This window comes from Larimichthys crocea, chromosome IV (assembly GCF_000972845.2).
Source record: "Larimichthys crocea isolate SSNF chromosome IV, L_crocea_2.0, whole genome shotgun sequence".
Classification (NCBI taxonomy): domain Eukaryota; kingdom Metazoa; phylum Chordata; class Actinopteri; family Sciaenidae; genus Larimichthys; species Larimichthys crocea.
This window is the reverse complement of record NC_040014.1, coordinates 5,506,114-5,522,489: the sequence shown is the minus strand read 5'-3', so window position 1 is coordinate 5,522,489 and position 16,376 is coordinate 5,506,114. Positions and strand designations below refer to the sequence as shown.

The 16,376-nt window shown below is 39.7% G+C and overlaps 1 protein-coding gene across 1 annotated transcript in view; it reads left to right on the top strand.

Annotated features, from left to right (window-relative positions):
• The window catches only part of dcc (DCC netrin 1 receptor), a 239,903-nt gene that overhangs the window by 129,560 nt on the left and 93,967 nt on the right, over positions 1-16,376 (top strand). The window contains exons 8-11 of the mRNA XM_019258599.2: positions 2,723-2,882; positions 11,807-11,961; positions 12,667-12,815; positions 12,930-13,068. Of these exons, the coding sequence (XP_019114144.2) occupies positions 2,723-2,882; positions 11,807-11,961; positions 12,667-12,815; positions 12,930-13,068 (603 nt within the window). The remainder of the gene's footprint in view (positions 1-2,722; positions 2,883-11,806; positions 11,962-12,666; positions 12,816-12,929; positions 13,069-16,376) is intronic.

The window sequence follows — 16,376 nt, the reverse complement described above, 5'->3', positions numbered from 1 at the left end:
AGTAATGTCCAATTAGGCTCTTTAAAGCTCTGTTCTTATTGGCTATATGCGCTGTCAGTCACACTGTCAAAGCCGTTTTTAATGAGGTCAATCGAAGGAACAAAACAGGCAGAGAGGAAGAGGTGAACAAAGGAAGGAAGCAAAAGACTCAACTGTGCAGTGTTTGTTGTTGGTCAATTTAAATGTCAATCATAAAACATGTCACCGTAATCAGCTCAAGAACAAAAACAAGAGTGTGTGGAGCACAGTACAAGTACAAGAGATTACACTCAGTGGACAGTCAGCCATGACATCATTCATGTAGTTTAATGTTTTATAATATTGGGAATGAATTCTTGCTGAAGAAATGAAAAGTTGAGACTGATACCTCAACACAAGGTAAACAACAACCAAACTCTAAAATACTGGCAACATAAAATAGATTGGACCAGCACGCCAGGATTACAGATCAGCATTTTTCATTTTGTTTTCATTTTCATTCTTTTTTCCTTGTTTTTCACCAGTGTTTGAAACTACTACAAAGAACTGTACAGATCTGAACATTTTCATCTTAAACAACACAACACATTTCTGTTCTGTGACCAGACTGCTAGTCTCCATTTTTGTAGTTTGTGATGTAATGTGGAGTAAAGGCAAATGAAAAATTATTTGTGGTTTAAAGATGAGTCAACCATGTTGATCTAGAATCTGAGTGATGGATAAACACATTCATAGATGGAAAAAAAAAGTAGAGCCCATGAGGAGATTCTTGAGAGACAAACAAGATAATGGTTACTAATGGGGATAGCTGAGCTAAAGTTAAGGAATGACACACCCATCAGAATCCACCATTAATAACATTAATGATAGCTGCATTACTTTTAGATGAACCTAAAATCCCCAAACGTTAACATAAAGGCTAAAAGGGACTGGACCTATAGTAGAACCTTGTGGGACTCCACAGGTTATATTTATATTTCCACACAGAAACCCCCACAAACTCCCAGCTGGTCAGAAATGACCCAAACCGATTTAAAACCATTCCTGAGACCCAAACCCAGATTGCACCTAACTAACTAGACCTAACCAAAGTAGGACTGAACGCTTATTCAAGTCAGTGTTATTTCTAATAACATTCACTACCTTAAACAGTGCAGTCCCTAAGATATTACTGATTTTGCTAAAAGTATTTTAAACCCATGAAAAAATGTCTATCTAACAATGATCTGCTAAAAAAAGAAGCCTATGAAACTAAAAATCATCATAAAATGATAGCCGATGGGTCCCAAGTAGAGGAAGTTTCTAGTAACTTTCTGTAGGAAGTTAAGCTGGAGAATTTTGGAAATATTTCAAATTTGAAACCATGGGAATTCTGCAGTTTATGGGAACTCATGGGAATTAACTAGAAAATGGGGGTAAATTGAAACGAACTGTATTATATCTAAACATAAATCTAAACATTTTGTTTTGTCCGCAGACATGCAAAATAAAACAATTTAAAAAACATTTCAGCATATTTATTTGTAAGTAGAATTCAAGTTTGAATTATTTTATTGAACAATATAATGTAGTCCACAAGCTCAAATGTGTGTCTTCAGTAGTCTCTGTGTGCTCTGGGCTCTAAAGTGTGGTCCAGGTACAGAAATCACCTGTGCAGGTAGGGGGCGTGGCCTCAATAGCCCTGCAGTAACCAGTGTGCTATGTGCATGTGATTGAGGAATAGCAGATATTCAAGTGTACCCACATGAAATCTGGTTGTTTTAGTCAAGATTATGATAAAATATATTTTCCTCAACTATATTTAAGTTCCCTGTTAAGGGCCAACCTTCAATTTGGTCGGTTTATTCATGTTTATTCCCATAAATTCCCATTAATTCCCATGGAAAGTTTTCAACTTTAAAAATCCATAGTCACCCTAGTCACAAGATTGCATTTTCAGTCAAGTCAGGCAGTTTTTCCTACCTAATGTACATATTAAGATCTAATATATGTGATCTAATAACAATGTGGGCTCAAGATATAACAAGAACACTTCCAGTCTGCCTGTGATCAGATCTGACCAGTATTGGTTCTAGATCATTAGAGATAATCAGGATCTGTCGCCCACGTCTCTCAGTTTCGTCTCTAACTTGCTCACATTCTTCCTTGGGATAGAGAATCGACCAGGTGTCACATGACTCATCTATTAAACCCGTCCATCGACTCCTCACAGGAACAAAATCCTAATTTTAGAGTCCATTAAGCCAGCAGAGGTGTCAGTCATGAATGAGAGCACATTATCCTGAGCTCTGATGTTCTGTGGGAGCAGGCAGCCATCCTTACTTTCACATTATTGATACCTGTTGATTGATAGATGACTCAGCTCTTCAGATGCTATGCCGCTTTTTCTTCCTGCCTGTGATCTTCTTTACCACTCTTCTTCCTCCTTTTCTTCCTTCTTGTCTCTTCCACGTCTCTTCCGTTCCTTATCTGCTCATCTCATCTGTCATTTGCTCCTCTTCGTTTTTTCTTTGCGCCGCCTCCTTGCTCACCTCCTGCACCTCCTCCTCCCCCATCCCTGCTTCTCCTCCCTTCCTCCCACCTCCTTCCCTCTCCCCACTGGATGAACTGCTAACAGAGGCCACGCCCGCTCAGTATAGACCCGCCCACACACCTCCCCCTCCTCCTCTTCGACCCTCTCCTGCTCCTCCTGCTCCTTCTGGCACCCCCTTGACTTACTCCTCCTCCTCTGATCCCCCACCAGTGTCCCCCAGCCCCGGCGTTGCTCTCCCCTCTGCCCCCCGCGACTTGGTCCCTGTCCTAGTGTCCAGCCGATTTGTCCGTCTCAGCTGGAGCCCCCCGGAGGAGATGGGAGGAGCTGTGCAGACCTATGGCATTTATTACTCTCAGGACGGAGTCGAGAGGTAAGTCAGGACTTTTTCTTCATCTCCATTTGGTCAGACATTCTGAATGTATGTAGTTTTTTCACTCTTTAGTTAAACTGCTCACAGCTAGCAGACAGTTTGATGTTGAGGCATCATTATTTCAGGAGGTACATTCAGACAGGATCCAGCACTGCAGCAAAACCATCTGGAAAAACGCAGTCCAATGTCACACTGTGGCAGCCAATCAGACCGGTCAAACTCCTCCACACTCATGGACCAAACTCTGATACTCTACCTGTGTGTGTTATGACTTTGTTTAGTTCATGATCCAGGTTCTAAATCTGAGTCTGGCTTGCAATTTACGCGGCAAAATAGTGTCACAAAGAAGCTTTGGTCAAAACACATAGACAGTGAATGGGAGTGAGGGAGCACCGGCATCAAAATCACAAAAATAAAACATTACTTCCCAACATGCCGCTGGACAATCCTGCTGCGATTTGCCGCAGTGCCAGATGTCTGAATGTACTCTTAGACTTAAAATGTATTGGCTTACTTGCATAGAGGAGCATAAGTTAATATGGTTTTTAAGCTCTGTGTTGGTTGTAGTGAAAGCCATATTGTGGCTTTGTGTTGACCTGTGATGACCACATGCAAACCATTTTTCTACGTCAGTCTGTGGAGTTGACCTCTGCTTGAACACAGGACCCACAGCACTGATGAAGAAGCAGTAATATGGGCACTAAAATTATGAACTAAAAATATTTATTTTTTTTGCTCGCCATGTTTGAATTCATGCTCTGTAGCAGGGATCTGAAATTTGTCGAAGGGCCAGAATTTGTCTAAGCAGACACTACGGGGGCTGGATGTTCAAATATGAAGAATTTAAGCCTAATTATCCTATTATTGTTTTCACTTTCTTGCAAAATCTATGTTATTTTATATCATTAACTGTACATACACGGTTACGGTGTAAGCAGAATCTTAAAAAATATGGGAAATCTATAATGATAACTAGATACTCAACTAGAAGATGTTCTCAGATCTCAGCAAGGAGGCAGCTCACTGAGGACTGATGGGCAATCTGTAATTCTGGAAACGTAACTGTTTCTTCAGGAAAATAATAAACAGCTTTGACACTGTTATTTTGTAACACCATCATTATGCATGTTGACACCCGGTTAATCTTACAGGTCACATAATTCTGGGGTCATAAAAACAAACTTGTTTATTGTTTTATTAAAGAAGTCAGACCTTTTCATATCATTCTGTGAGAAGTTGTGGTTTAAATTCTGTGTTGCGTGAGTCAAAAGTTCAAGTAGTTGGTTAATGTTAGAAAAGTTTGGCTCACAGTGGCTGATCTTCTTGTTTCATCGCTTTATTGCAATATGTGTTTTGGAGACACGTTTTTTAAAGAACGATGACGGTTCACTGACAAAGACAAGTCAGTTAGACGCTCTTAATGTGACGCTGCCGCAGTAGGACATTTTCGTTTAGCATTAGCATTAACTTCATTTGTTTGCCACAGATACCCAGTTTGTCAGTAACCATTCCCACAGGAGGGCCAGTTTAAAATCTATGCAATGTCTTTATTATTGTTGTGATCTTCAGCAGCTGTATGTAGGCACAGCGGTGCCATCACATAATCAACATGCTAACATGCTCAGAATAAGTAATCCTAGTTTAGTGTTTTAGCATGCTAACGTTTGCTAGTAAACAGTAAACACTAGGGATGTAACGATGCATCGTGACACGATTAAAAATCGGTACAAATGCGTGACGACTCGCATCGGTTGACAGAAAAAGTGAATCGCGATTCTCATTCTCTTTGCTTTTTCTATGTCTGGCTTTCGCCCACTCGAGGTGCTCTGTGGAAATTAACGCGTGCTGCTCGCAAGTTTTAATGTTTTTATTTTATTGTTATGTACAAAACTTACCAGCCACATTGGCTGGTGATCAAAAAAGTTCATTTGGAGCCCTGGTTACACCACCTCGTGAGCGAAAACTGCACATCACACCAGTTAACAGCAGTTTACTGTGAGATTCTAAAGAAAAGAGATATTTGTCATGTGTTTTGTTGTTTAAGATGTAAGTTGCACTTTTTCTAAGAGAACACAAACTGTTTGAGAGTTTCTGTAAAGAAAGATTTTTTTCCTACAAATAAAAAGATAGATAAAAAGATAATTTTATTTGGTCATAATTTGTCTGTAGCTCATTTTGATTTTAAAAAATAGTGAAAAAATCGTATTGTGAACAAAAAATCGTGACTCGAACTGAGTCGTGAGTTGAGTGTATCGTTACATCCCTAGTAAACACAGAGGGAAGCTAAGGCTGATGGGAATGGCTTTAGTTTTATTTATTTAGGTATTTAACAATGTGATTAGCGGAGAGATTGCCGTTGAGTTCAGTGCACTTGAACAGGTTAATAAAACATTGCGGCGTGGTGCAACCCATTGAAAATGGGCTTCAGAGTGGAGTGTTACCATTGTCCATCTCGTAACAATCCATCCAATGGTTGCTGGACCATTACCTCAGAGCCACATGGTTGTGTACTAACAGTATGTCAAAGACAACATTTCTTTCCTTTGACCACAGCAGCATTTACTTAGAAAAAGCTCTGTGTGACATATCGGCGAGTCCCCCGCTGATGTTAAATGGTAACCTCTGGCAGTCGGGGCTCCAGCCAAAGGCTTTCACATCCAGGCTTTTAAGCTTTGTTACCTCAGGGAGCGACCGGCCTGCAGTGCTTTAGGGCTCTGAACGGTACACTGGACAAAAAAAAAAAAAGGAGACGCTGAAGTTTCATCATGAAATGATACGAGAGAGAGATTTTGTCAGTCCTAATGACTTACAGAAGCAACAGAGGCAGAGGCTTTTGTCAGTTCTAATGACTTGAAAGAAATGAAAGAATGAAAGAAATACAGAGATGTTTTTTTTTCAACACTAATAACTTGGAGAAAATGAGAGCAGGAAGGGAGCGAGGGAAGGACAGGGGAGACAGAGAGGGAAAACAATGAAAGATTACAGGAGAGAGGGAGATGGTATAAAAGGCAAGTGTGTGGATGAAATTGTTGTCAGTTGTAATGACTTCCAGGAAATGTATTGACTATAAAATAGATAAATATGACGAGAGATCAAGAGAGAAAAAAGGGGAAAGAAGAAGAGCACAAAGAATTCGATGGATAAAAGATGAGTTTTGAGTCAAAACTCTACTCTATATTATGATACGCCTCAGGTAGGCATGTCATTATATTTATTATTATTTTCACAATATGATAGGGTTTTCATACATGCAATCATTTTTGTATGTCTGTATCTATCAGTGTTAACTTCGTCAGACGAGACAAAATATGTTCCCCATCGAGCCTTTTTTCCTTGACTAAGACGAGACGAAGACGAGACGATACAATGTTCTTAAAAACACTGAGGAAAAATCTGTCAATGTGCGTTTTTGTTGACGAATAAAAACGAGACAAATGTCTGCAAGAAATAAAAAATAAACAAAAACGTCCTCCTTGTTTTCGTCTAGAAAGTCCAGTCCTGCTGTCATGTGTTTGTGCCAACACTTCTTATACTGTAGGCAACGTCACAGCCACACGTTTGAGATCCTCTGGCTGCTCTCGCACCTGTGGCTTGAAAACGAACAGCATGCAGGAGAAACACGGCGTACGGACAGTGCAATTATTCTTAGAAGGAAAAAGAGACTGGACGTGTGGTCCCATTTCCATTATTTAGAAGCAGAGAAAAAAAACACGTTTTTCATTTTATAGCTATAAAATTAGCTGTAAGTGTCGCATTGTTTTTGTGTGTGTGTGTGTTGGTGAAATCAAAAATGAAATCAAGTGCATAATAAGTGTGTATTGAAACAACAGACAAGACACTTAGCAAAGTTGCATTGAAGATGAATTCATTCAATTCAATTCAATCAAGACAATTAATCAATATGTTAGCTGTGGAACACAAGTGAACTGGAATTAATAAACAAAAAAATAATAATTCCTGAAATAAATAGAAAAAGACTAAAATGCTTTGACTAAAACTAGACTAAAATACCCTGTGTTCACGTTTGACTAAAACTAGACTAAAATTAAAATTTTAGTCGACTAAAATATGACTAACAAAACTGATTTGTGAAAGACTAAAAGTGACTAAGACTAAGAATGAACTTTGAAACAAGACTAAGACTAAATTGAAAAATGGGTGACAAAATTAACACTGGTATCTATTTTAGGACAGTTTTTATGAACAAAAATGATTCAAATATTTGTATTTTTATCATAGAAAACCTCCCAGCATGGGGGTGGTCGGTAGCGTAGTGGGTTAAGCGGCCACCCCGCTTGTAGAGGCTACAGTCCTTGCTGCAGCTGGCCCTGGTTCAAATCCCGCATCGGATGGCCCTTTACTGCGTGTCACTCCCCCTCTCTCTGCCCCCTGCTTCCTAAAAAACATCACAGCATGGAGCAGAACACAGACATGTGATGTGAGTGTATTTTACTCACTTCAAAATTTATTTTATCTGATTTTATTCCCTGCAATAAAAAGGGTTCAGCCAATCACAAAAAACGACATCACAAATGGTGACACACAGTAACAAACATTGCAGATGATCTTAATGTTAACTCCACGCAGCAGCTGGTGTAGGTACCAGATGTGCTTAGCCTGACTGTGATTGGCTGCAATGCCCAATCCACACAACCTGCCTGACTGTACTGAGCATGTGCAACTCTCAACAGAGATGTTAACAAAGGTGGCGCCGTCTGTAGGCAGATCTGGTACCTACAGCAGCACTCTTTGATTAAGTTAACATGATTTACACAGATAATGGCGCTCTGGACCCAGTTAGCAGTGAACATGAGTACATGTGTTCTTACAAATTCATGCTGTCAGTCCACAAAGGTGCACAGGTGCTGCACAGGTGTACACAGCCTACAGCCTGTGACAGGAGAATATTTTAAAGCCATTTAACGTGTCTGGACCAGCTGTTGGTTTTCAATGGCCTCGGCCTCTGTGGATCTGTAGACTAGACTGTAGATTCATCTCAGCAGCCGAACACTGCAGAGGCCTCTCAGACCTCACAGTGGGGCTGAGCTGGTCTTTAAAGAAGCGCAGTACCCCTACATTGATCCACGCCTCACAATTTACAAAAAGTAAAGGTGTGAAGATTGAGATGGTGGGTGGGTAAAGAGCAGGTCCTGTGTCCTGTTACAGACTTGCAAATGACTTTTTTCTGGACCTCAATACTTTACATGGCACGAGCAGACACTGTAAAAGCCAAGAATTTTAAAAGGTTTATGCAGAATGAGACCAGGCTTTGAGCTAAATGCTAATGTTAGAAAGCCGGTGTGATGCATGCTAATATTGGCTAATTAGCATTGAACACAGCTGAGCACATAGCGAAGTGCACCTGAGGCTAATGGGAAAGATCGTTTTGCATGTATTTTCTGTCTCAAGTGCAGATCAAGGTTGGATTTTTGGTTTTGCTGATTACTCTGTGCTGATCGGACGTTTTACAAACTATTGTTATTGGCAGAACTTGGCTCAGACGGTGGCCGTTAGCTATGCAGCCTTCACCAGTGATGCGGGGTGGTACATTACAAAAAACTCAAAAGCAGAGAGCAGCAGGACTACCGGAGGTAGAACCGGAGATGTGGGAGAATCACACAGCATGTCTATTGGGCACAAGAAACTTCCCCTATTTTTATTGCCCAATGGTTGTATTGAGTCTCAAACTAAGTATTTTTGACTGCTTGTTTTTTGAGATGGACACATTCATTGTTAGTTCAACTGTGAGTTTAGTATCTAGCACTGATTCCACTGAGGTGGACTTCCTGTGTATGTTGTGCTTCTTATGTCTGCTGGTGCCTTTTGAAACACCTGGTTGACCACAGACCATGTACTGACAAGTGTCTTTGTAGGGTTCACTGCTAAATAACATAACATAATGTCAGCCTTCTGAATTAATTCACCATTGGCTTTTTCATGCTCCAAATTGTTAACATAAGTTTTATTATATTGGCCTTTAATATCAATCAACCTTTGACCTCTAGCATGGCTGAATATAATGGAGGATTTTACAAAATCTACACAGCTACCTGCCACAATAGCCACACAAGTGATATCTAAGTGCAACTTCTGTAAGCAAACGTAAGCATTCAGAGAACCATGTCTGCCTGTCTGTGAATTATTTCTTGTTGAACGGACTCAATGACCTCTGACTGCGGCCTCTGAAGGGCAAAGAGAATTCACACTGTGCGACAGAAACAGGCCTGCTGGTTAACTCGGCATCCAGCTCGGTCTTTCTGCTTTTTTACTCAGCAGCTCAAAGGAAAAATATAGATTCATAAACCCTGAGAACTGCACTGCCCTTTTGTGTTTTCTTTAACCTTTGTGTCTCTCTGCTGCTGCTGCTCGATGGTGATAATGATGATATTGCTTGATGCGTTGCTCAGTTTGTCTGTCCAACACTTTTGGTCCAGAGGCTGATATGTTGATGAATGGCTTGAAATGTGTGTGTGGACATTTACAGTCTGGAGAAAATTGCGATAACATCTTGACAAAATATCCTTAAAATTGCACCATATTTTCCTTTTCAAGCTGTCTGATTCATGTTGGATCTAGTCTTCTTCCAACTGCAAAACACCAGAACAGTCACAGATGAAAATAAATATCAATGTATTGATGGATAATACTTTTGCAACTAATAAATAGAGCGTCCTGTTATAGAAGTAATCTAGGCATAACACACAGCAGGATACAAGTGAAGCCTTTAAAGTCTGATATCATTAATTTAGTCTGACAGTCGTCCTAGCAACCAATCCGGAAAAACTTCATCTCCAAATTCTTTGACAGGGGTTAGTGTCAAAGGGTCTTCAGGTGCATTGTTGTATGGATTAAAGGGTTCATGGAGGAAAAAAAAAAAGCAAACTGACCTTGTGATTGGCTCCAAATTTGAATCAATACATGATTTATTGATTACAGTATAATACAGGCTTAAGTGCTCTGGGAGTGATTTGCCGGGTTTAGAGAATAAAAGACCCTTGGGCAAGTTTATGTATATGTTTATAAATGAATGAACCTCTTAAAACCGATTGAAACTAACCAACCCAGTAACAAAGCTGTCTGACCACATTAACTGAAGAAATAAATTTCTTTCAAGATCCAAATTCAGACATGAGAGCCAGCTAATATGATTTACTCGTCCAATAACAAGAAGCCAAGCACTCAACAACGTCAAAAGTCAGTCCTAGTTTTACTCTTGTCCAGCAGCTTCTTGCTTGTTTCCTAACGTCCTCTTCGGGTCTTCTACCCCCACTCCCCTGGCCTGAAAACCTCCTCTTAGTGGTTCAAAACGCCTGTGGTACAAACAATAATATCATTCCCATGTGCTCTGTGCTCACAATCCAGGCAGCACGGCTAACACACTGAGTTAACATTAGCTAACAGCAGCTACAGTTGTCAGCAGTTTACTTCACTGTCCATCATAAACTCTGTAAATCACAGAGAGTTGAGGCGGAGCAGCCGGAGGACATCAGAGGGAAAACCAGAAAAAATCAGTCAAATAGCTGATGGTGTGTTACTTACAGGTGATTGTACTCGGAGCACAGCCTAAGAACAGATGTATGAATGACATAGACACCGTTCACCCGATTACATTCAATGAAGCATCGAATTATTTAAAATGTCTCTTTTTTAATTTTAACATGACAATCCCAACTCAAATGTCAACAAAAAAGCTAACAAGATATATGAAACAGCTAACTATCAGGAAGACACAAAGAAGAGGAAGACTTAACCTTTTTGAAGGAAGAGGATGTTGTCTGCCTAAATGTTTCTATAAAATCTTCTCACGGATGATTATTCCTAATTTAACATTCTTTCCAACATTTATTTAATCATCAGTGTGACATTGTACAAAGAAACATCTTGCATGTTCTATTTTTCTCTGTTACCCTAACCCAAGACAACCAGTTGACATGTAAGCTGCACACCAAAACACATATTCACCTGCAGGAGAAACAACAAGAAGGTTGTGTATGATAATTACAAGACAATTGACATTTCATAGAAAAGAAAGTATCAGAAAATTCACTTTAAATAAATACCAGATAGCAAAATGAAGGTGTTTTTAAAACACCTTTAGGAATAACACTTTTTAAAAATAAGCTGACATGCGTGTTGAACCTACTTGCCAGTGGTAATTGTGATTAATTCATGTTGCTTGCTGCTCATTTTAGACTGCTCTCGTTGGCTCCCTGGCAGCAGTAATTTCTGAAGTGGGAACACAATATCTCTCCACTGTTTTTAAATTATTTGTACAGTTTCATGCTCCCTTCTGTCAGAATTAATAATCAGTTGCGATGCGGAATCCAAACAGTGTTTGTGTTCTTTTGTGCTTCTCACTGAATATATTCAAGACAAGAAACTGCAGTGAGTCAACACAGAAATGTTGCAATCAATTTACATCAAAGCGTAGTAAAATTCCACCATGATCAAGCTTATAGCAGGATTTTACAAAATGTCTCCGATATTTAGGATGAAAATTATTCCAAAGATGTGTTCTGTCAGATACTTTCACAGTGAACTGAGCAGAGAGAGCCACAGTGTGTGTTAGATGTGCAGTGGAAACATTAACAGCTGTCTCTTAAGTGATTCAGTGATTAGTTGAGGCCTGAGAGGCTGCAGAGGCGCTGTAATCTGAGGATTAGCCACAGTCACTGTGGGATTACACAGATTACATCTGATTACAGCTCAGATTATCTGTCCTGTTACAAAACAAAACTGAGTTCTTTTTTAAAATGGTGTTCAATAAATATTCACAATAAAACAAACAAAAAAAATTTACGTTTAAATAACTCATGAATATGAATAATGTGTGAGTTTAATAATGTGATAAAATATTCATATTGAAAAATCGACATTGTTATATGTGGTTAATGAAATGCACAACATTGCGTTTTCTGTGTCAGGGAGCGGTCAGTGAACGTGTCAGAGCCGGAGTCTTTGGAGCTGACGGTCTCCAACCTGAAACCAGAGGAGAGCTACAGCTTCAGGGTCATCGCTTACAACGACGTGGGACCAGGAGAGAGCTCCGCCCCCCTGAAGATCACCACCAAACCTGACCGTAAGACACACACACACATAAATCAAAACTCTTGTGTAATTTTGATTCATGTGTGCTTTAGTTTGTGTGTTGTGAATGAAACATATAATTTTCTTATCATTAACCTTGAAAAACACTGAAACCCTTGAAGAACCCTGATCCCGGATATCTTGGCATCTACATTTTGACCACTAGTTTTTTTTTATATGTTCCTGGAGTCGCCCGGCTTTTTAAAAGTCCAATACCAAATCACTAGAATGTCCCTTTGACGTATCAGGCTCAGTCTGTATTGTGGTGATTCGCTCCAACATTCTTGTGAGGATGTTTTGAGAGAAAAAGACTTTTAAATGGAAGAGGATAAGAGAAATTATCAGGTATCTGACCTCTCCACTACCTTATAGTGTCCCACAGGGTTTTGGGTCATCTGTTTTTTTTTTAACAAATCCAGCATTGATTATCATTTCTTTGCGGCAGATGATCCAACTCTATCTCTCATTCAAATTTAGTCAGGCTTTTAACTTAATAGGGCTCTTAGACTGTCTGAAAGCTATGAGGGACTAGACAGCAGAAAACTTTTTAAAGCTAAATGCAGATTAGACGGAGTTTCTAGTTCCAGCTCCATGAAAAGTTTCCCCAATGATATTATATATATACTAATTTGTTTGACTTACTTCCTTGTAGTATCAGTGTTTGTAAGCAGTGTGTTGTTTCTGTGTGTCTCTACAGTCCAGGTTCCCAACAGGGTGGAGTCTCTCCAAGCTGAGGCTCTGTCACCTACCTCCATCCAGGTGAGCTGGGAACCTCCCAGCCAACCAAACGGGCCCATCCTGGGCTACAGACTGCTGTGGACCGAGAGCCCGTCCGGCAAGGAACGGGTGAGCACCATAACTGCTGCAGTGTTACCAATCAGAACACTAGTCCTTTTGTGGCGTTAAATAAACCGACTCTGATGAAATGAAGTGTAATGGCTCCTCTGTGTTTGTGATCAGAGTGTGGAGGTGAATGGAAACAACTACAAGATGGACGGACTCAATAAGTTCACAGAGTACACGGTTCGAGTTTTGGCGATCAACCGCTATGGACCAGGCACCGCCTCAGAGATTGCCAGTGTCACCACCCAATCAGATGGTGAGCTCTACATTAACATCTCATTTATAACACAGCTTTGTTGAGTCCTTTGTAGATTCTGACTTGTCAACTCTACGGCCTGTTGTTTCTGTATAGCAGACCAGTTTTATGAAGTACAGACTGTTGCTATGGACGCAGTTCTGATCATAGACTCTGGAGGACCACAGTGTATGCTCTCTGTGGGGTTTATTTCACTACTGTACATTATGTCTTACTTATCCAAGCATCCTCCCAAAGTCATGTACCCAATTATTTAGTGACTTTAATTTATTAGTGACTTTAAATAGTGAATGTGAGTGTGAATGGTTGTTTGTCTCTATATGCCCTGTGATGACAGGCTGACACTGTGAGATGGTTTCACTGCACAAAACAACTTGGTTAGATTTAGAAATTTCCCTTAGTTAAATAGGTGGCATGACACTAAAAGGGTACCCACATATTTTGAAGTGTCGGCCCACTGACCGAGCAGAAGTATTAGAATAGTTAGGAGTGTAATAGCTTTTTTCCATTAGAGCCATTTCCTATAAATGGTTAATTCCTCCTCTGTCTGTGACTCAGTGTTTTCAGGACATTAACACAACAGGAGGTGAAATACTGGGACTAAGGTCTACATTATAAAATGCAATTAAAAGTCACATTTAGCAAAAAACACAAACTCCTAAAGACATGATGTAATAAAACAAGTCTGAGTGGACTGAACCCAACAAGCGGACAAGACTGAATTGTTTTTCCTAAAAGTAGTTGAAAGTTTTGTAAAATGATTAATCCGTGTTTATACAAGCTGTGTTCTGTTAAAGAGATCAATATATGATTAAAAGGTTTTATTATTTAAAGTGACATTAGCAGGGTGTTGTTTAGCTCAGTGAGCAGCCGCCGTACAAAGGGTCAGTCCTTGCCACAGTGGCCCAGGGTTCAAATCCGACCTGTGGCTCTTTGCTACCTCTCATTCCCCATCTCTCTCTCCCCACATCCCTGTCACTCTTCAAGCTGTCTCTGTCAAAAAAGGCCAAAAAACTATTTAAAAAATAATAATAATGAAATGACATTAGCATCTTTAGTTATCATCGGTTGTTGAACTTCAGGTTGTAATCATTTCCTAAATACTGACCCTGCAGCAAAGCTCTTTAAATGAATGAAAAAATGAAATGAAAGATGTATAACAATCAATAAAACGAGTAAAATTCAGAAACTCAAAGCAGGCTGTGGGTGCTTCAACACACACACACACACACACACACACACACACAAACTGCTCTGTACTAAGAGTGTGTGTGCTGCCTGCACTGTGACTGGTTTAAACTGGTCCCAGTTTGAACACTCTGCAGCCGTTCAGCTGAGACCAGAGAACTGCTGGACCAGGTGCTGTCTATTACCTGACACTGTGTGTGTGCGTGTGATTATTGGTTTGGATGAAGGAGCAGGAAATATATAGCTGATCCCTTCACATCTCTCTCTCTCTCTCTCTCTCTCTCTCTCTCTCTCTCTCTCTCTCTCTCTCTCTCTCTCTTTCTCTATTCTCTCTCTATCTTATCTCTCTCTTATATTTTCTCTCTATATCTCTTTCTCTCTCTCTCTCTCTCTCTCTCTCTCTCTCTCTCTCTCTCTCTCTCTCTCTCTCTCCTGCTGTCAGTAGTTTCATTAGGGGACTCTGGGGTCTTTAATTAAGCATGGGGATGACGAGGAAGGAGCTTCATTTTAGCCTCTTACCCTCAGACACTAATGGAGTCCACACACTCTCTCACACACACAGACAGGAACAGAGTTCAGCATTTAATGTTGTCGTATGTGGGAAGAAAACACTAATGGATGGAAACGTGAATTCATTTTCCTCTCACGTTTTTCTGGAATTCGGTTATAATTTGCATCACATTTGGTTGGAAACCTGTCCTCTTGTCACGTGGAATGGCAAGAACAGAGGCAGGGTTTACAACACAGCTGGCAAACAGCATGCATGATATGAGATAAAAAGAAACTGTGGGTTTAATCTTGCTACAGTTTTGTTGTTGAGTTTCACCACACGTTCAGGTACTCAAGAAGACAACTGCTACTTCACTTCTCTCTGTAAGACAAGGGATCTTTAAGGGGAGACAGCAACATCATCTGAAAGCTGAGAACCTGAAGATTAATGATGATAATGAAGCTGTAGCTCAGATTGTCAGATGTCAGATTTCTTATTCATAAATCTGTAAAAAAAATATTTTTTTACTATTCAAATATTCAAAATTTAGACCAGGGGGGCCAGTACTAATATTTTAAAATTGAAAAACTAACAATAAAAGTTACATATTAATGCACTGTTCTGTAACAATTTTAATTTCATTGTTACAGTTAGCATGTTTTAATGGCAATGTCACCAAATCTAAACCTTGCATGAAGATGATACAAATCTGAACCTCATGTTCATTCTAAACATGACTTATTATGAGTAATGCAAAGTCTCTTAACATTCATGTTAAGACGTGTCACTCTTTCTCTTCTCTTTAACAATCATTCAGAAAGTCATATTTTGGGTCACGTCTACAGATGTATAACACCAGCAGTTATGTCCTTAGAGGTTCAAATGCTTCGTTATTCATATTCAGATTCAAGCCAAATCTGCCATCCATATCAGTACCTGCCAATCCTAGCAGCCCATAAATAATATATTATAAAACTGAAGCTGTGGGCTGCAAGAAATCTGACCGCGGGCGGTGACATTGGACATTCCTGGTTTAGAGTGTATAAGGACATAATACATTATATCAGAAGTATATGATGTCCTGTCCCTTTTTTATTTTGTCTCATAAGTTGTTCAAGCAGTTTTTGTGTTGATACCATTTGTTACACAGAATTTTGATCACTCGAAAGTTAATAAAAATGCTGAAAAGTCTCCAAAATACCACACAGAGACCTTAAGCAACATCACAGAATGGGTCATGCTGTGATTTGATATTAAATTTTTTAATTTAGAGATTTATTTTTCATTCTTCAGCGATTGCTAAAAAATATTAGAAAACACAAGGCCCAAATCAACCTTTTTACTGCGTGCTAAAACTGCATGTTTTTTGTCCAAAGCTGTAGAGTGAAGAGGACACGTATGGGTTTCCTAAGAGCCCATTTTCATTCAGCTATGTTGAGATGAGAGGCCAAGGAACCCTTTCTTTACATCTATGGAGCGTTATTTAGCCCCTTCTCACTGTAGTTTCAAACCTCCACTCACCACACCCCTGACAGAGGCTTGTAATTTGTGAGTTGGGTTGGGCTTTAATAAGCACCAAATAACTGTAGCTTAATACAATGTCATCAGTGACATGCGCAGCCTGAAAATG